Here is a 21,448-nt window from a genome sequence, read left to right as displayed (position 1 = left end):
GCAATAGTCTGCAGGTGAAGAGTTGTCAGGTATGGTCCGAGCGTTGGTCTAGAGATGAGACGTTGTCAGATATGACCCAGCAATGGTCTGCAGGTGAAGAGTTGTCAGGTATGGTCTGAGCATTGGTCTAGAGATGAGACGTTGTGAGATATGACCCAGCAATGGTCTGCAGGTGAAGAGTTGTCAGGTATGGTCTGAGCGTTGGTCTAGAGATGAGACGTTGTGAGATATGACCCAGCAATAGTCTGCAGGTGAAGAGTTGTCAGGTATGGTCCGAGCGTTGGTCTAGAGATGAGACGTTGTGAGATATGACCCAGCAATAGTCTGCAGGTGAAGAGTTGTCAGGTATGGTCTGAGCGTTGGTCGAGATGAGATGTTGTCAGATATGACCCAGCAATGGTCTGCAGGTGAAGAGTTGTCAGGTATGGTCTGAGCGTTGGTCTAGAGATGAGACGTTGTGAGATATGACCCAGCAATGGTCTGCAGGTGAAGAGTTGTCAGGTATGGTCCGAGAGTTGGTCTAGAGATGAGACGTTGTCAGATATGACCCAGCAATGGTCTGCAGGTGAAGAGTTGTCAGGTATGGTCTGAGCGTTGGTCTAGAGATGAGACGTTGTTCGATATGACCCAGAAATGGTCTGCAGGTGAAGAGTTGTCAGGTATGGTCCAAGAGTTGGTTTAGAGATGAGATGTTGTCAGATATGACCCAGCAATGGTCTGCAGGTGAAGAGTTGTCAGGTATGGTCCGAGCGTTGGTCTAGAGATGAGACGTTGTTCGATATGACCCAGCAATGGTCTGCAGGTGAAGAGTTGTCAGGTATGGTCCAAGAGTTGGTTTAGAGATGAGATGTTGTTAGATATGACCCAGCAATGGTCTGCAGGTGAAGAGTTGTCAGGTATGGTCCGAGCGTTGGTCTAGAGATGAGATGTTGTCAGATATGACCCAGCAATGGTCTGCAGGTGAAGAGTTGTCAGGTATGGTCCGAGCGTTGGTCTAGAGATGAGACGTTGTTCGATATGACCCAGCAATGGTCTGCAGGTGAAGAGTTGTCAGGTATGGTCCGAGCGTTGGTCTAGAGATGAGACGTTGTTCGATATGACCCAGCAATGGTCTGCAGGTGAAGAGTTGTCAGGTATGGTCCGAGCGTTGGTCTAGAGATGAGACGTTGTCAGATATGACCCAGCAATGGTCTGCAGGGGAAGAGTTGTCAGGTATGGTCCGAGCGTTGGTCTAGAGATGAGACGTTGTTCGATATGACCCAGCAATGGTCTGCAGGTGAAGAGTTGTCAGGTATGGTCCGAGCGTTGGTCTAGAGATGAGATGTTGTGAGATATGACCCAGCAATGGTCTGCAGGTGAAGAGTTGTCAGGTATGGTCCAAGCGTTGGTTTAGAGATGAGATGTTGTTAGATATGACCCAGCAATAGTCTGCAGGTGAAGAGTTGTCAGGTATGGTCCGAGCGTTGGTCTAGAGATGAGACGTTGTTCGATATGACCCAGCAATGGTGCAGGGGAAGAGTTGTCAGGTTATTCATTATTCTCACTAAACTATGTAGTATTCTCATCTGTAGGGATCAGAGGATGGAGGATATCCGTTCATTATTTTTACTAGACAATGTAGTATTCTAGCCAGGATAAGAGGATGGAGGATATCCGTCCATTATTCTCACTAGACTATGTACTATTCTAGTCTGTAGGGATCAGAGGACGGAGGATATTCCTTCATTATTCTTATTAGACTATGTAGTATTCTAGCTGGGATAAGAAGATGGAGGATATCCGTTCATTATTCTCACCAGACTACGTATTATTCTAGCCTGTAGGGATCAGAGGATGGAGGATATCCGCTCATTCTCACCAGACTGCGACACTGGACGCCCTGGTGCTGAGACATAGTGCACAGTTCGGGACGTGATTTTCAGGTTACCACCAACAGATGTCTGTCTGCAGATATGGAATAAATTCTAACAAGAAAAAACATTGTGTTCTAGACACCATTGGCCGGTGTCATCTTACTGCAAAAAAGTCTCATCAGCTCCAATGAATATGGATATAATGCAAAGCATGACAGGATGCCAACCTGGCAGCGAGCCGCGGGCACCTTGTTATCTTGACGTTTGAGAGCCGCTGACAAGAATTCCGAGCCAAGGTGAATAAAGCAGAATGGAGCCATCTCACGTCTAATTAGCTACAAAGTCTGTATCTTATTACGGGAAGTCTTCAGGTCCGGATTGTCACCTCTACATGACGTCTGCCGACACCAGGAGCAGGTAATAAACTCCGAAGACGATCATTTCCATCATGTATTTGGTGGTGCCAGGACTGGAAATCAATCAGCTTGAGGTTCAGCTGACGCCCGTCTCCCTCCATCAGGAGCTTTCCAGAACTGTGCAGTCACTAAATCATTTCTGTGTCCCCTGAAAGTCACAAATATAATTTGTAGGATTGTGGTTTTACTCCATTACATTCTTCTCAGAGAAGTATTGTCCTCAGAAAACACCAGAAGAAAACGACGTCACCAGAAGAAAGCCACTCCAGAAAAGTCTCAACAATGCAGCCCTCTAGTAGACACGGGCAGTCAGTCCATCATGACTCCAGAAGATGCTCAGATATAGATCTGAATTTCTCCAGGACATCGCAAGTCGTTCACTTCATCCTCTAGAAGAAATTCACCGAAGGCCGTAGAGACCCATTATTTATATCTAAAAGACGACAATCATTTGTGGTGACATTTAAAGAAAATATTAACTCATAGCTCAAGAATATATTCAATCATAGCTCTAAAATAAATCAGCACTGTAGAAGAAAATAGCTCCTCAGTGTAGTCGGTCGCTCCAGAAGACATTCATGCAGGGCGGGTGACGGCACGTACTCATCATTCTAGAACTCTACAGCTCTAAATTACACTTGTCTCTCTAGAAAACATTTACTCTGCGGAGCGTTTACTCACTGTTCTAGAAGACACTCACTCTGGACGACACTGGGGCATAACTATGAGTGGAAATGGGGGATGTGATCCTGAGTGGGAGGGCAGGGCCAGCGTGCCACATTGCCTTGGCCAGGATATTTAGATATAGAACTAGGGAACCTAAACGGAACGTGAAAACCCACCTCTCCGGGAAAGCTTACAGCCTGCACTGACCCCGCTGCCTCCTCAACACTACCGGAGCTGCTGCAACCCCCCAACCCATTGTCTCCTTCCTGAAGACACGTGGGACCGTGAGGAACTTGGGCAGACAGCAATCCCAGAAGCAGTAGGATGGGTGAAGTGTAATCCAGCAGAGGTGCACTGAAGCTAAAGCACAATATCTGCCGATTGTGGAGCCCAGCAACATAGGACTCTGGAGTCTAATCCTAAAAGACAGGTGTGTGTACTAATGAGCCTTAGATAGGATTAGGGAAATGATTTCTAAGAGCCGCACTGGGCAACCTGTAAATTTTGATGTGGAGCACAGCCGAGGGCAGCAGACCGAAATGAAGGAAGCAGAGCCTAAGATGCCTGGAACAGTGTGTAACACCAATCCTATTGAATAACTAATCTCTTGGTATACACCTAATCCAGCAAACATTCATCACCAAGGTGCTCACTAAAAAAGACAAGTGTCTTGTAGAGAGTGTGGAGGTGGTAAACTCATGTGTTCACTCGAGAAGACATTCAGTACCACATATCATGGACTCCACTCAGAAGATAAGGGACTATCTCCAAAACCATTCAATAGAAACTCAAATGAACACTCTAGAAATTATTTCCTATAAGTACTTTCTACAATCCCCCTCATTCATCAGCCTCTAATGCTATCACAGTCAACCGAGAGATACCACCGGCTTCAGCACATCCCTACACCTGACTCTGGAAAGCAAGAACACAACTGTCTATAAGGCTGTTACTCAAGAAAAGACAGCTGAATAATTATGTTCCCATTGCAGAAGACATCATTCTAGAATGTATCTCCCCTTCTTCACTCCTGTAAATGACTTGAAGGTACTTACTTTCTCTAAAAGATACTCACTTTATAAAACAACGGTATTAGTTGGTCCATCCATAAGTAGACACTCGTGGAAAAAGTCGCTAATTGACCTATCTAGAATGTAATCATTAAAAAGTCTTTCCTCATATAAGATGTTCCTCTAGAAAGAAGTCACTATTTTTTTCAGAAGATGTTTCAAGAGGTATTTAGATTATGTGCACAGGACATTGACGAGGAAAGCACATGTGTACGCCTTGATAAGAAACCTACTCAGTGAAAACCCCATACTAATCCAGAAGAAGCAGAATAGTAGAAGATACTTCAGAACAATCTTGAGGATTTGTGGCCTCTAACCAATATGTCTCCTCTGATCATGAAAGAATCACATGTGAAAACATGTTCAGAGTTGTAGTTTTACAATTTGAAGAGACAGACAGGAGGCCACCACTCTGGATCATACTCCCGACAGAAGATACGGTAGAATTAAATGACTGGACGGAGCCGATAAACCAAGAAATGCAAACACCTCAATAACTACTCATAAGACTCCTTGTTGGTGACTTCTGCAGGTTCCTCATCCATCAGTCTCTTTTCATTAATTAAAGTTACCATCACTCGCATCCAGAACACAAGACTGAGCCAATACATCGTCGTCACAGATTTTAATGTGACAGTAAAAGCACAAAATGTTCAAAGAGAACAAAATCTAAGAACGTGGTTCAGAATTTCCATCCGAAACCTTTACAACTTGCATAAACTTTTTAGGATTTTTCCACAATTTGGCCAAAACGCCTTCAAATTACTTCCTAGTAATCAGATCAAACTGATCTAGAATAGAAATGGAGGGAGCTCATCTCAGTTGGCAAATGTATAAAGCGTCGGCTCGATAACTTTTGGGGGTGTTGTCTAATTTTTAATCCAAATTTATAACCATACCACTAACAGAGTGCCCAGTTTACAAGGGGGGTTGCCAGTAATGATACCCGGTAAGGGAAGCAACGTTAAATACCCTAAAAACTCTGCTTCAGTGGCTGTATAGATTGTTTCTGCACAGTTTTTAGCACTTTAAGCCCAAAAAGGGTTTCATTTCATGTTGGTCTCAAGTATATTTTAAAGAAATAGATTAAAAGTTAATTTTTATTTGGCGCACTTTAACCTTAAATGATGGCATTATTGTAAATGAAGCGTGCACAGTGTTACATTTTGGCTATGTTTATTGATTTGGTATCCAAAATGGTTTTTGTTTTATTTATGGTAGCAATGGGTGACAAAAAAAAAGAGTCAACAGACAAAACATATATTTATGTATCATTCTACTGCACAGCTTAGGCCTTCCATGTATAACTGGCGATTACACGCAGACATAAAATGCATAGGATCCCACAGACGCAGAGATGCAGCAGAGCTGAGTGTGCTATTTAGCATGATGAGTTGTAATGTAATATCAAACTGTGGGATATGTGGCCAGCTGTAGCACAAATAAGTTCAGCTCTGCTACATCCTTCGTTTTCTCAGCACTAGAAGCTCACACTGTATCAGGTTTTAAGGTGCGACGCTCCAAGTTACAATGTGTCCGTATACTGGCTGCTAACAGTGGATGAATACAGTACTATCCACGTTATTAGAGAGGAGCGGACGGATTCGCCACATGACTACTCCCATCTGCTTATTCAATGGAGCAATGTATGGCTGGATCCACCAATAATTGGTCTCCATTTCATGGGTGTTACCATTGTGCTCTTCTATATTCACCTTGCTTGGAACTTTAAAGGGGTTTTCTTATCTTGTGAAATGGTTAACATTTTAAAGTGTTTGTAAAAAAACAAGCAACTTTATAGTTTACTTCTTATTAAAAATTCTCCCTGTTCTCAAGAACGGAGGGATTTTTAATTCTAGAATTTACATCTCGTTGCTAAGGTTACCGGCCACCTCTGCAGTCTATCAGCGGCGGTTGCACACGTTTGCAACCATTATGCTTTAGTGCTTGCAAGTAGCACTCTGAAGCCGGCCAGACCTCTGCAGGACCTGCACTTTTCTGATGTGGCACTGCCTCTGCATGCCGCTCTCTGAACTGTCAATCATCAGGAGTGCATCGCCACTGGAAAGCAAGAAGCCGAGAATTCGGGGAGCTCCAGAAGATGAAACGTAAGAACAACCCTTTATGTTTTTCCTCGGTCTGGGATTTTACCACTTATTAATCATTGTGCTATCCTTGTGCTCTCGGAATAGCGGTATTAATGCCCCGCACGGCATCAGGAGGAAGAATAACATCTCCAGTCCCTCTTATTAAATAGACAACTTCTGAGTAATCTGAGTAAACTATAGAAAAATCAATTGTGCCGAAAACCGGAAGTAACTTGTTACAATAACAATGGAGTAATCTGAAACAATGTATCACTTCAGAAAAAGGATGAGAGAACAGAAGAGAAATCATGAAGGCCAATGCATTCCAGCTGTTACACAGAATTCCTCAGGCTTTACCTGCTGCAGCTTGACCTTGAGCTTCAGCTCATATAGGTTTTGGGGACAGCGATAAAATCACGGACTACGGACGCTGTAGACAATGTTACAAAGTGAAGATTCAGGCTGCACTAGATAGGAAGTAATGTATTCTAACAATGCAGAATAGGGGGAGAATTATCTCTTCTGATTAAAATGTTATGGTAAAAAGTAAAGTGATTATTGGATTTTTGGATATTTCATAAAGCAGCAGCAGATAAAATCCTAAAGTCTTGTAAAGGGGAATTTGATTATTCTGCCTGTGGAGAAATCAATGTATAACAGTAGTAAAAACGGAATAAATAATTATCACCTGAATCTGAGAAACACAGTCACGAGTCAATGTTTTGCTGTAAAAAGGCAACATACGGAATTGTATGGGCTTTACGTGCTGCAACCTGATCCTGAGGACCAGGAAAAATGACCGAATGTAATTCTGGCAGCTGTAAAGGATTTCACTGATATTGTGCTGAATTTAGGCAATAATTTGTAAGAATTAGCCTTATATTAGGAAATCACTTGTGCTAGAAATCTTTATATCTTTGAACATTTTTCAAGGATTTGGGAGCAAGAGCACCGACAGGTTTCTTATTTGCTTTCCTGATAAATAAAAATACTAACAGAGAAGTGCACCGGCTTTACCTGCAGCACACTGAATCTGGGCACAATCCCTGGAAACCTCGGGGGCATTACCTAACTGAGAAGGATCTCCACCACAGACGCTGGAGCTCGGTGCCCATTTTATCAAAAACATTTAACAGAAAACACCTTTGTGCTTATGCTGGATTTCTGCTGACAACCGAGCAGTGACTTGGAACAGTGGAAATTCTCGGACTGCAGACAGAAACTGCTAAACGGGGGCTTCTCACGGGGTCGATTTAACTCTCCCCATGTGGATTTGGTGACTGCAAGAACCTCCGGATCAAATGAGTGCACTAGTCATGCTACGTCTTATCAGGGTACGGTCCATATTGCACTTTGGGATAAACCATGGACCAGCACAACAGCTTCCATCGCCTCTTTCACTCCTTCTGCGCTCGAGAAGGTTGAGCCGAGGCATTGGTTTTCAAGACAAGGCACGCATCTCCCAGGTAAGGCCTGCGGGTAACCTCAGACAGTGGTCACTCTCATGACAAACTCTCTGTTAGTACTAGATTGGCTCCTCTGTTCGTGTGGTCTGAGATGGCTGAGGATGTGAAAAAAAGTGTAAGCACAGTGATGGTCAGACACGGAGCCCCCATGCCCACCACTGTCCCCAGGCGTAGAGTTATTTGCTGTGCCAGCAGTGGTAATGGCGGAGTTAGTCTGGGTTGAAGTGCGTTGGTTTGTACGTTGGCTACTTCCTAATTTCTGATCCTCTAAATCTTTAGTCTTGTCATAATTGAGAACTTTCCATTGTTGGTTCACTGCTTGCCAGCGCTTAAATATCCGAAAAACTGAAGGTCCCTCATGAATAATCAGTCCTGAAAAGAAGCAGAAATAAAGCCGTGAATAAATGGACAAGAATGAAATTGTAACGTGTAATGTGTCTATAACGTACAGTGTGTGCAACATGTAATGAGTCTATAACGTACAGTGTGTGCAACGTGTAATGTGTCTATAACGTACAGTGTGTGCAACATGTAATGTGTCTATAACGTACAGTGTGTGCAACGTGTAATGAGTCTATAACGTACAGTGTGTGCAACATGTAATGTGTCTATAACGTACAGTGTGTGCAACATGTAATGAGTCTATAACGTACAGTGTGTGAAACGTGTAATGTGTCTATAACGTACAGTGTGTGCAACATGTAATGAGTCTATAACGTACAGTGTGTGCAACGTGTAATGTGTCTATAACGTACAGTGTGTGCAACATGTAATGTGTCTATAACGTACAGTGTGTGCAATGTGTAATGAGTCTATAACGTACAGTGTGTGCAACGTGTAATGTGTCTATAACGTACAGTGTGTGAAACGTGTAATGTGTCCTATAACGTACAGTGTGTGCAACGTGTAATGAGTCTATAACGTACAGTGTGTGCAACATGGAATGTGTCTATAACGTACAGTGTGTGCAATGTGTAATGAGTCTATAACGTACAGTGTGTGCAACGTGTAATGTGTCTATAACGTACAGTGTGTGCAACGTGTAATGTGTCCTATAACGTACAGTGTGTGCAACGTGTAATGAGTCTATAACGTACAGTGTGTGCAACGTGTAATGTGTCTATAACGTACAGTGTGTGCAATGTGTAATGAGTCTATAACGTACAGTGTGTGCAACGTGTAATGTGTCTATAACGTACAGTGTGTGCAACGTGTAATGTGTCCTATAACGTACAGTGTGTGCAACGTGTAATGAGTCTATAACGTACAGTGTGTGCAACATGGAATGTGTCTATAACGTACAGTGTGTGCAATGTGTAATGAGTCTATAACGTACAGTGTGTGCAACGTGTAATGTGTCTATAACGTACAGTGTGTGCAATGTGTAATGAGTCTATAACGTACAGTGTGTGCAACGTGTAATGTGTCTATAACGTACAGTGTGTGCAACGTGTAATGAGTCTATAACGTACAGTGTGTGCAACGTGTAATGAGTCTATAACGTACAGTGTGTGCAACGTGTAATGTGTCTATAACGTACAGTGTGCAACATGTAATGAGTCTATAACGTACAGTGTGTGCAACATGGAATGTGTCTATAACGTACAGTGTGTGCAACGTGTAATGTGTCTATAACGTACAGTGTGTGCAACATGTAATGTGTCTATAACTTACAGTGTGTGTAACCTTTAATGTGTATATAACACATTATATAAACAAGCAAAACTGTAATTAACCAGGTGATTGGATGATTTATGTTGGAACATAAAGCATTATTCTCGACAGCACATAGACAGTGTAAACAGAGGACTTGCTGCTGATAACATGATAGTGTACGGAGAGAGAATAATAGCGATGATGCTGTCCCTATAATTCTTCAGCAGCAGGTGCAAAGAGGCCGATGATCAGGCGCCAAATTATGTGATTATTGCTGATTTGTGCTCGTTTAACAAGTCTGAAATTAGCTCATGTTAATGCACCAATGATTTGGTATGCCCCCCCATACACAAGAATATAATTACTATAATACTGCCCCCTATGTACAAGAATATAACTACTATAATACTGCCCCATGTGCAAGAATATAACTACTATAATACTGCCCCCTACGTAAAAGAATATAACTACTATAATACTGCCCCATGTGCAAGAATATAACTACTATAATACTGCCCCCCATACACAAGAATATAATTACTATAATACTGCCCCCCCATGTGCAAGAATATAACTACTATAAAACTGCTCCTATACACAAGAATATAATTACTATAATACTGCCCCCCATGTGCAAGAATATAACTACTATAATACTGCCCCCTATGTACAAGAATATAACTACTATAATACTGCCCCTATGTACAATATAACTACTATAATACTGCCCCTATGTACAAGAATATAACTAATATAATACTGCCCCTATGTACAAGAATATAACTACTATAATACTGCCCCTATGTACAAGAATATAACTACTATAATACTGCCCCTATGTACAATATAACTACTATAATACTGCCCCTATGTACAAGAATATAACTACTATAATAGTGCCCGTATGTACAAGAATATAACTACTATAATACTGCCCCTATGTACAATATAACTACTATAATACTGCTCCTATGTACAAGAATATAACTAATATAATACTGCCCCTATGTACAAGAATATAACTAATATAATACTGCCCCTATGTACAAGAATATAACTACTATAATACTGCCCCTATGTACAAGAATATAACTACTATAATACTGCTCCCTATGTACAAGAATATAACTACTATAATACTGCCCCTATGTACAAGAATATAACTACTATAATACTGCTCCTATGTACAAGAATATAACTACTATAATACTGCTCCTATGTGCAATAATATAACTACTATAATACTGCCCCTATGTGCAAGAATATAACTACTATAATACTGCCCCATGTGCAAGAATATAACTACTATAATACTGCCCCTTATGTACAAGAATATAACTACTATAATACTGCTCCTATGTGCAATAATATAACTACCATAATACTGCTCCTATGTACAAGAATATAACTACTATAATACTGCTCCCTATGTACAAGAATATAACTACTATAATACTGCCCCTATATACAAGAATATAACTACTATAATACTGCCCCTAAAAAAAAAAAATATAGGGGCATTTTATGAAGCTAAATGAATCAGAATTCTGGTGCCAGTCTATTATGACTTGCATCATATTTGTTATGTGTTTAGACACTTTCTGCTCCTTGTTGGAGAAGGAGGTGTGGATTTCAGGGAAAGGAGTGTGTGATCTAACTTGCAACACTGTGGACAAGAAATGTGTCAACATTTAGCCACAAAGTATCCCAGGTAATAGTTGGTCTGAACTTAGACTAGACAGTGTAATGAATACGACATGGTGGATTTATCAGTGAGAATCAGGCTGTATGATAAATCTGATGAGTAGTAAGGCTGTCTCGCACTGTCTACTAATCAATACGCTTGGATGAATCAGCCCAATATTTGTCCTCTTTATATGTAAATCTTACTGGTGAAACAAAAAGTGAATACATGACACATAGGTTTCAATCTCCAGCAATGTCTGTCCCAATAACCCTCCGTCCTCAGCACTGGGTCTGTTCCGGCTCTTCCCTCAAGCTCCGGCACAGGATACACTGTAATCATACAACCCATTGTGAAGGCATGAGGACGAGTCGCATCCAAATCCCTGAATTCATCCATCTGGAGAAATGAGCGGCGTCTCGTTTTTATTTCCTCTCCCCTTCAGTACTTAAAATTGGGTATTGATTTTCTGTGTTGAGATCAGGAAGCTGCTGAATGAGCAATGGAGACAAGGAGCCGCTACAAACAGAATGTAAGTGGCGAGAGTCACTGCCAGATATAATGCCAAAAATGTACTATTCAAAAGAAACGCCCTCAAAATGTAGGAAGAGTCTGGAGATATCTCATTATTAGGCCTCCTTCACCCGTCCTGGTGATTCCTAGGTAGGAAAAAGCAGCACTGGTGAGATCCATGTCCATGTGCCATCTATATGTACGTATGTGACATCCGCGTATCAATGTGCCGTCCGTGTGACACGTACCAGCGCCTGGGGAGAAGCAGCACAATTCGCCCTTTTCCCAGGCGCCGACTGCTGAAGGCAACTCTCATCATTGTCGCCTGGTCACTCTGATCATAGGGAGACCAGGCGACAATGATGAGAGCTGCCTTCAGCAGTCGGCATCTGGGAACAGTGCGAACTGTACTGCTTGTTCCCAGGCTCCAGTACGTGTCACACTGATGATCATCACTGTCATCAGTGGGCGCATGTGCGGCATGCATTTAGTCTATGATGCGCAAGAAAACTGACATGTCTGCTGGTATTTCACACAGACACATGGTCCGTGGGAAAACCTGACATCCAGTATGTGCCCCACCAATGAATAGAATGGGTGATTATGGAAGTGGAGAAAAAGACTTCCACCATAAAATTAAACTTTCCATCCGATTGTGGGAAACCATCTCTCCATATGGCATAGAGAACTCTCTTAAAAAAAATGTTCATGGACTATCACGAGAGAGGAAAGATGTCTTCATGAGATTAGGGGGTAGGAACCTACAAGATTGAAAGCAGACAACTAGGGTAGGAGAAAGAAGCTAGATACCCAACTACAGTAGGAGAAAGGAGCTACATACCATCTATGGTAGGAAAAGAAGCTACATACCCAATTATGGTAGGAGAAAGAAGCTAGATATCCAACTAAGGTAGAAGAAAGGAGCTAGATACCCAACTATGATAAGAGAAAGAAGCTAGATATCCAACTATGGTAGGAGAAAGAAGCTAGATACCCAACTACAGTAGGAGAAAGGAGCTAGATACCCAACTACGGTAGGAGAAAGGAGCTAGATACCCAACTATGATAGGAGAAAGAAGCTAGATATCCAACTACGGTAGGAGAAAGGAGCTAGATATCCAACTAAGGTAGAAGAAAAGAGCTAGATACCCAACTATGATAGGAGAAAGAAGCTAGATACCCAAGTACGATAGGAGAAAGAAGCTAGATACCCAAGTACGATAGGAGAAAGGAGCTAGATACCCAACTACAGTAGGAGAAAGGAGCTAGATACCCAACTACGGTAGGAGAAAGGAGCTAGATACCCAACTACGGTAGGAAAAAGGAGCTAGATACCCAACTAAGGTACGAGAAATGAGCTAGATACCCAACTAAGGTATGAGAAATTAGATAGATTACCCAACTACGATAGGAGAAAGGAGCTAGATACCCAACTACGGTAGGAGAAAAGAGCTAGATACCCAACTACGGTAGGAGAAAGGAGCTAGATACGTAACTACAGTTGGAGAAAGGAGCTAGATACCTATTGTGATGGTGTGATATGCTATGTGGGTATAATTTTTGTGTATATTTCTATTTTACTTATTTTCATGGTGTTCTCTTGTAGGATGAGTTGTTATTTGCCATCTGATATTCTCCCCACAGTTCTGTATTGTTATCTCTCCACAGGGTCAGTGAATGTTGTTTGCTAATATGCTAATGAGATGTTGACCTAGCTTGTTGAAACAATGAGCCCCTGAGACCTTCCCCCTCCTGACCTGTGAATGAGGAGGGAGACTTGTAAATATCAGGGTGGTGAGACACAGATCAGTCTAGTGTGGAATGAGGTGAACACAGCACGTCAGAGAGAAGGGGAAGCATATGGACCATTTTTTATCCTCTGTCTGCTGGATTGTTGGACTTTTATCCTGTTACTGAACTGCATTCGTGTTCTGGACTATTTTATCCTTTGTGTGGTGGATTATATGGACCTTTCGTGTTTTTGCCTAAATAAAGGTCTTGGAATTGTTCACTATACACTTGCTCTGTTGATTGTGTGGTATCGGAGTAGGACCCTGTGACAACTGGTGGCAAGCAGTGGGATCAACAGAGCATAACCTAATGGAGAACCACCCACAGAGTGAGTTCAGAAATTGGACTGTATGCAGTTTACAGGACAGAGACAGAGACCTGGGCCTGAACTACCAGGGATTGACTAAAGAAGACTTAATTGATCTACTGGTGGGTGCCAGCCTGGCCACCTCCTCCCATATGTCTGAAGGACAAGCACAGGAGACAGGGATCACCACCCTAAAAAGCCAGTGGGTGGTGTGGTACGAAGAAGAGATGGCGGTTCTGGGCCCAGGCGTCTCTCAGGAGTACAAGGAGGAGGCTGCCCGCCGGGCACAGCGGAGACAAGAAGCAATGGAGCTTGAAAGAGGGAGTAACGCAATGTAGAATGTAAACCCAACGATCCGGGAGCCTGTATGGATCACCCGGACAGACTTTAAGCCATTTGATGAGGCTTCCGGAGATGTGGAGGGGTTCTTCAAGGACTTTGAGCAGCAGTGTGCTGTGATGGAGGTGCCCCACTCTGGCTGGATGCGTTTGTTAGTGGGACTCTTGAACGGTAGCATGGCGGAGGCTTACCGAACTATTGACTCCCAGCGGAACCGAGATTATAACATTGTAAAGCAGACTATCCTGGATTACCATGCTATCACCCCAGACTCATATAGGGCCAAGTTGCGAGACCTCCCATGCACTACGGGGGATCGTTTAGGATGTATGCACATATGATGTCCCAGGCATGTCGGAGATGGCTGGAAGCAGAAAACGTCTTTACTGTGGAAGATGTTATACAGGCGTTCCTTATAGAACAATTTCTTGCCAAGTGCCCCGCAGAGGTACGGGAATGGGTCCGGGAGCGCACGCCGTGTACCGTGGATAGAGCTGCAGCCCTGGCCGATGAAGCCCTTACTATCCGACCGCAATGGAGGAGGCTTCTGGACAATGAACCACGGCCTGCTCCCACGCCCCATCCCCCTCGGATTATATCTGCCCTTTCACCCAGCTGCAGGCCGATGACAATCACAGCTCACAATCCTGGGCCCCAACAGTTCCGACCACGACCTGGGGGTATCACAGAGAGGAGATGTTACGGGTGTGGGCAACCTGGACATTTGCAGTCTGGCTGTCCCTCAAGGATTCGGAGGGAGCCCCACGCAGCCCCAGCTTGTCCAGTGCATCTTGTGCACTCCATCCCGCCTGAGGAAGAGCTACCACCACCCCCACCAGAGTGGATCACCGACCACGGCACCATAGATACCCCTGCTGGAGTGTACGGACTCCGGCCTTTGTCCATCAGAAATACAGAGCAACGGCATTGCCACCTGCAGGATGTCTTAATTGATGGATACAAAGTGTCGGAATTTAGAGACACGGGGGCATTCCTGACTATCGCTGACCCCCGTGTGGTTCGATCCGAGGCAATTCACCAGGGTCCGGGAATTCCCATTGTCCTGGCGGGGGGGGGGTCCGCAAATATATACAGTGATCCTTGGTACGTTTGGATTATGGTTTTGGAGAAAAACTGTGTTGGATTGGCGTTATGGGAGGACTTCCTGCAGATATCCTCCTTGGAAATGGCATTGGGGAGTTACAAAGTCATTTTGTGGGAGCAGAATGTCCGTGGGCCTCTCACTCTTCTGAAAGAACAATTGGAGGGAGATATTGCAGATACCGGAACGCCCATCATTCCCTACGTTCTAGAGTTCAGAGACTGTCTCGCCCAGCTAGCTACCTTGGCTAATGAACATCAGCGAACGGCCCAGTCCAGTCAAAAAGCCTGGTATGACCATAAAGCCAGGACCCGGGAATTTATGGACAAGTGCTCATGATTATTGCAACTCCTGCCACTGTACAAGTAACTATAAACAGTGGCGCAAAGTGGACTAAAGTGAGCAGGCCAGAGGTCTGTGTAGACCTAATGGCGTGCTCACTTATTATGAGGGGGGAGAGGTTGTGATGGTGTGATATGCTATGTGGGCATCATTTTTGTGTATATTTCTATTTTACTGATTATCATGGTGTTCTCTTGTAGGATGAGTTGCTATTTGCCATCTGATATTCTCCCCACAGTTCTGTATTGTTATCTCTCCACAGGGTCAGTGAATAATGTTGTTTGCTAACATGCTAATGAGATGTTGACCTAGCTTGTTGAAACAATGAGCCCCTGAGACCTTCCCCCTCCTGACCTCTGAATGAGGAGGGAGACTTGTAAATATCAGGGAGGTGAGACACAGATCAGTCTTGTGTGGAATGAGGTGAACACAGCACGTCAGAGAGAGGGGGAAGCATATGGACTATTTTTTATCCTCTGTCTGCTGGATTGTTGGACTTTTATCCTGTTACTGAACTGCATTTGTGTTCTGGACTATTTTATCCTTTGTGTGGTGGATTATATGTACCTTTCATGTTTTTGCCTAAATAAAGGTCTTGGAATTGTTCACTATACTCTTGCTCTGTTGATTGTGTGGTATCGGAGAAGGACCCTGTGACACCCATCGACAGTAGGAGAAAGGAGCTAGATACCCAACTACAGTAAGAGAAAGGAGCTAGGTACAAAAGAGACAAAGTATTTATCACTGAGGTTAGAGGTAGACGATCAAGAGAGAACTGTAAAGTTCAATAAGATTGGAGGCAAATATCCATAAAAATGAAGGTACTCCAATACAGGATTGGATTTAGACAACTGTGACAGTTGAAGAAAGGAGCTAGATACCCAACTACAGTAGGAGAAAGGAGCTAGATACCCAACTACGGTATGAGAAATTAGATGGATTACCCAACTACGGTAGGAGAAAGGAGCTAGGTACACAAGAGACAAAGTATTTATAAATGAGGTTAGAGGTAGACGATCAAGAGAGAACTGTAAAGTTCAATGAGATTGGAGGCAAATATCCATAAAAATGAAGGGACTCCACTATAGGATTGGATTTAGACAATCCGTGAGAGTCAAGAACCCTGAAATAACCCAATAAAATTGAAGATTCCGCTTTGGGTTTATAACTAGTCATGGGCAAGGACTATATAAAGAGTCTGTACTGACGAACATGAATAGGGGGGCACTACAGATCCTTTTATCTTCGTCTCCAATGCTATTTGCATTCTGGAAGTAAATATTTATGAATTTGGAGGTAAATTCTCAAAACTATAATCTAAAGAAACCCACAATGCCGAGACGTGAGACATAACATACCATTCCCTATACCTATTAAGTGTTTTGCATGCCGAACCCAATATATTTTTGTACATCGTATGCAATTTTCAACAAATTCCACTGCAAACAATGAGAATCTGAAGCTGCGTTCCCCGAGGTCCACACCGCAAATATTACACAAGAATCTAATATCCTGAGATCACATGTAAGGTCAGCACAATATTATATATAATATACTGCAGTATCCAGCCTAGAAAAACACACCGAAAGGACACAGAAAGAAACACCAATCTATGTACAAACCAAAGAATACAGCATCCTAAAAAAAGTGCAAAGATGTACAAACATTGAATATATGAAATAGAGAGTACATTACTGCTATACAGACTAGACTTGTGCAACTTATACAATGAAGCTACTTAGCGCCGTGACAAGGAACAGCTTCTCTGATGGGACCCCAAACCTGATATATATCAGACATATCTATCCCAGGATAAAAGCCATCTCTCTGAGACATTTAAATGACAGAGGGGCACTAGAAAGGGATGTCCATTGTCGCCCTTTCTCTTTGCCCTGGCCATTGAACCCTTTGCGTGTCGCCTAAGAGAATCAAGAGATTTTACTGAGTTTAAATGTGGAGAAATAGAGAAGTGAGTGAGTCTCTGTGCAGATGATATGCTGCTTTTTATAGATAACATCCTCAATTAGTCCAATAAAGTCAATCACAACAGACTGCGGAAGGTTGACAGGTTTATCAATTATTTGGAATAAACCTGCTTGATGCCAGGAGATCCTCTGTCCCATTTTCCAATAGTAGAAAAATCTCAGATACAAATTGTAGACAAGTTTAAATAAGTATAAAACCCTCTGTCTCCAAACACAGACAGCCCCCTAATGTCCTCTCCCGCTCACACCTAACACTTTCTCTGCTCCTCCTCACTTCCGGCGATATCTCCCCCAATCCTGGTCCTCCTTACCACATCCCACAGTTGTTTCTACCTCCCATCCACGCTCTATCACAAATTTGCATAACCTTCATAACCTTATACCCATTCTCCCAGCCCCCGCTTCCCGCTAACATGAGCTCTATGGAACGCTCGCTCTGTCTGCAACAAATTTTCCTACATCCATGATCTTTTCATTACTAACAAACTTTCTTTCTTCGCCATCACTGAATCCTGGCTCACCCCTCTGACACAGCCTGTCCTGCTGCACTTTCTTATGGTGGATTCCACCTTTCCCACAACTCCTGCCCCGGCAGAAAGCTTCAGAATTGGTTCTCCCCTGTTAGATAACTGCTCCATCACCCAAATTCCAATGCCACCTTCCATTACTCTCCCTTCAAAAGAGGTGATCTCTGTGCGCATCTACTCCCCCTCCAACTGGCTGTCATTTACCTCCCTCCAGGGCCAGCCACCACCTTCTTTGACCAAATCACCACCTGGCTACTTAATTTCCTTTCCGCTGACATCCCCCTATCGTCAAGGGCGACTTCAACATCCCTATTATCACATCCCACTCAGATGTCTCTAAGCTTCTATCTCTCACTTCCTCCAATGATCTTCCGCAGCCACTCACAAAGATGGACACACACTGGACCTCATCTTCACCTGTCTCTGTTCCTGATCTAACCTCTCCCTCTTTCTGACCTCAACCTACTTATATTTCTCTTCCCTCTCCTCTCCTCTCGGGTGCACAATCCCCACTCCACAAACTTTCCCACTATCGCAGAAATCTGAAACACCTTGATCTACACTCACTCTCTGAATCCCTCCTCCCTCTTGCAGACATAAGTTCCTTATACAATGTAGATGCTGCGGCCGCTTTATATAACACCACAACAGATGCAGCTCTTGAGTCAGCCGCCCTTCTCACAGATACCAAAGCTTGCACAATCAACAGGCAACCCTGGCACATGAGCCTGACTATAGAACTGAGGCGGGTGTCCGGGGTTGCTGAGTGGAGATGGAAAAAGTCCCATTCCAACGAGCACTTCATCATATTCAAATAGTCCCTCACTACTTTAACCCTTTAACCCCCAAGGGTGGTTTGCACGTTAATGATCGGGCCAATTTTTACAATTCTGACGACTATTCCTTTATGAGGTTATAACTCTGGAACGCTTCAACGGATCCTGATGATTATCACACTGTTTTCTCATGACATATTGTACTTCATGATAGAGGTAAAATTTATTTGATATTACCTGCGTTTATTTGTAAAAAAAAAAACGGAAATTTGGCGAAAATGTTGAAAATTTCGCAATTTTCCAACTTTGAATTTTTATGCCCTTAAATCACAGAGATATGTCACACAAAATAAGTAACATTTCCCACATGTGTACTTTACATCAGCACAATTTTGGAATCAAAAATTTTTTTTGTTAGGGAGTTATAAGGGTTAAAAGTTGACCAGCAATTTCTCATTTTTACTTTTTTTTCACAAAAAATGTACTTCAGCTCCAATTTGTTCTATTTCACCAAGGGTAACAGGAGAAAATGGACCCCAAAAGTTGTTGTACAATTTGTCCTGAGTACGCTGATAGCCCATATGTGGGGAGGAGCCACCGTTTGGGAATGCACCGGAAGGGAAGGAGCACCGTTTGGAATACAGACTTAGATGGATAGGTCTGCAGGCATCACATTGCATTTGCAGAGCCCCTGATGTACCTAAACAGTAGAAACCCCCCACAAGTGACCCCATATTGGAAACTAGACCCCCCCAAGGAACTTATCTAGATGTATTGTGAGAGTTTTGAACCCACAAGTGTTTCACTACAGTTTATAACGCAGAGCCGTGAAAATAAAAAAATATTTTTTTCTCACAAAAATGTTTTTTTTTAGCCCCTCAAATTTGTATTTTCTCAAGGGTAACAAGAGAAATTGGACCCCAAAAGTTGTTGTCCAATTTGTCCTGAGTACGCTGATACCCCATATGTTAGGGTAAACCCCTGTTTGGGTGCACGGGAGACCTCGGAAGGGAAGGAGCACTGTTTTACTTTTTCAACGCAGAATTGGCTGGAATTGAGATCGGACGCCATGTCACGTTTGGAGAGCCCTTGATGTGCATAAACAGTGGAAGCCCCCAATTCTAACTGAAACCCTAACCCAAACACACCCCTAACCCTAATCCCAACCACACCCCTAACCCCAACTTCAACACACCCCTAACCCTAATCCCAACTCTACCCATAACCCTAACCACACCCCTAACCCGAACATGTCCCTAACCCCAATCACACCCCTAACCCCAACAGACCCCTAACCCTAATCCCAACCCTAACCACACCCCTAACTCCAACACACCCCTAACCCTAATCCCAACCATAACTCTAACCACACCCCTAACCCTGACACACCCCTTACCCGAATTCCAACCGTAAATGTAATCCAAACCCTAACCCTAACTTTAGCCCCAACCCTAACTTTAACCCCAACCCTAACTTTAGCCCCAACCCTAACTCTAACTTTAGCCCCAACCCTAACTGTAGCCCTAACCCCAACCCTAGCCACAACCCTAGCCCTAACCCTAGCACCAACCCTAACCCTAGCCCCAACCCTATCCCTAGCCTCATCCCTAGCCCCAACGGGAAAATGGAAATACATTTTTTTTAATTTTTTTATTTTTCCCTAACTAAGGGGGTGATGAAGGGGAATTTGATTTACTTTTATAGCGTTTTTTAGCGGATGTTTGTGATTGGCAGCCGTCACACACTGAAAGACGCTTTTTATTGCAAAAAATAGTTTTTGCGTCTCCACATTTTGAGAGCTATAATTTTTCCATATTTTGGTCCACAAAGTCATGTGAGGTCTTGTTTTTTGCGGGACGAGTTGAAGTTTTTATTGGTAACATTTTCGGACACGTGACATTTTTTGATCGCTTTTTATTCCTATTTTTGTGAGGCAGAATGACCAAAAACCAGCTATTCATGAATTTCTTTTAGGGGGGTGCGTTTATACCGTTCCATGTTTGGTAAAATTGATAAAGCAGTTTTATTCTTCGGGTCAGTACGATTACAGCGATACCTCATTTATATCATTTTATTATGTTTTAGCGCTTTTATACGATAAAAACTATTTTATAGAATAATTATTTTTGCATCGCTTTATTCTGAGGACTATAACTTTTTAATTTTTTTGCTGATGATGCTGTATGGAGGGTCGTTTTTTGTGGGACAAGATGCCGTTTTCAGCGGTACCATGGTTATTTATATCCGTCTTTTGATCGCGTGTTATTCCACTTTTTGTTCGGCGGTATCATAATAAAGCGTTGTTTTTTTGCCTCTTTTTTTTTTACGGTGATCACTGAAGGGGTTAACTAGTGGGACATTTTTATAGGTCAGGTCGTTACGGACGCGGCGATACTAAAAATGTGTACTTTTATTGTTTTATTTTTAAGATAAAGAAATGTATTTATGGGAAAAATAAATATATATTTTTTCTTTATTTAGGATTTTTTTTTTTTTTTTTTAAATGTGAATATTTTTTTTATACCTTAGAACATTGCCCCCATGGGGGTTGATCATGTTATAGGGTCAGATCGCTGATCTGACACTTTGCAGAGCACTGTGACCGCTCCTGGCACATAGTGCCGGATGTCAGCTGCGATAGTCAGCTGACACCCGGTCGCGATCGGACACGCTCCCCCCTGTGAGCGCGGCAGATCGCATATGACGTACTATCCCATCACTGGGAATTAAGTCCCAGGTCACCTCGACGGGATAGTACGTCATATGGGATTAAGGGGTTAAAGTCCACACTCACTGCAGCAAAACAAACTTACTTCTCATCTCTCAACCTTATCAGTTATTCAACTTTTTCAATTCTCTCCTCCATCC

General features: G+C 42.9%; 1 protein-coding gene across 1 annotated transcript in view; it reads right to left on the bottom strand.

Annotated features, from left to right (window-relative positions):
- Positions 1-4,615: 4,615 nt before the first annotated feature.
- Positions 4,616-21,448, bottom strand: part of MARCHF4 (membrane associated ring-CH-type finger 4) — a 63,581-nt gene continuing 46,748 nt past the window's right edge. The window contains exon 4 of the mRNA XM_077273241.1: positions 4,616-7,930. Within this exon, the coding sequence (XP_077129356.1) occupies positions 7,578-7,930 (353 nt within the window). The 3' untranslated portion in view covers positions 4,616-7,577. The remainder of the gene's footprint in view (positions 7,931-21,448) is intronic.

The sequence above is a fragment of the Ranitomeya variabilis genome, chromosome 7 (assembly GCF_051348905.1).
Source record: "Ranitomeya variabilis isolate aRanVar5 chromosome 7, aRanVar5.hap1, whole genome shotgun sequence".
Taxonomy (NCBI): Eukaryota; Metazoa; Chordata; class Amphibia; order Anura; family Dendrobatidae; genus Ranitomeya; species Ranitomeya variabilis.
This window is presented reverse-complemented; position numbering and strand designations above follow the sequence as displayed.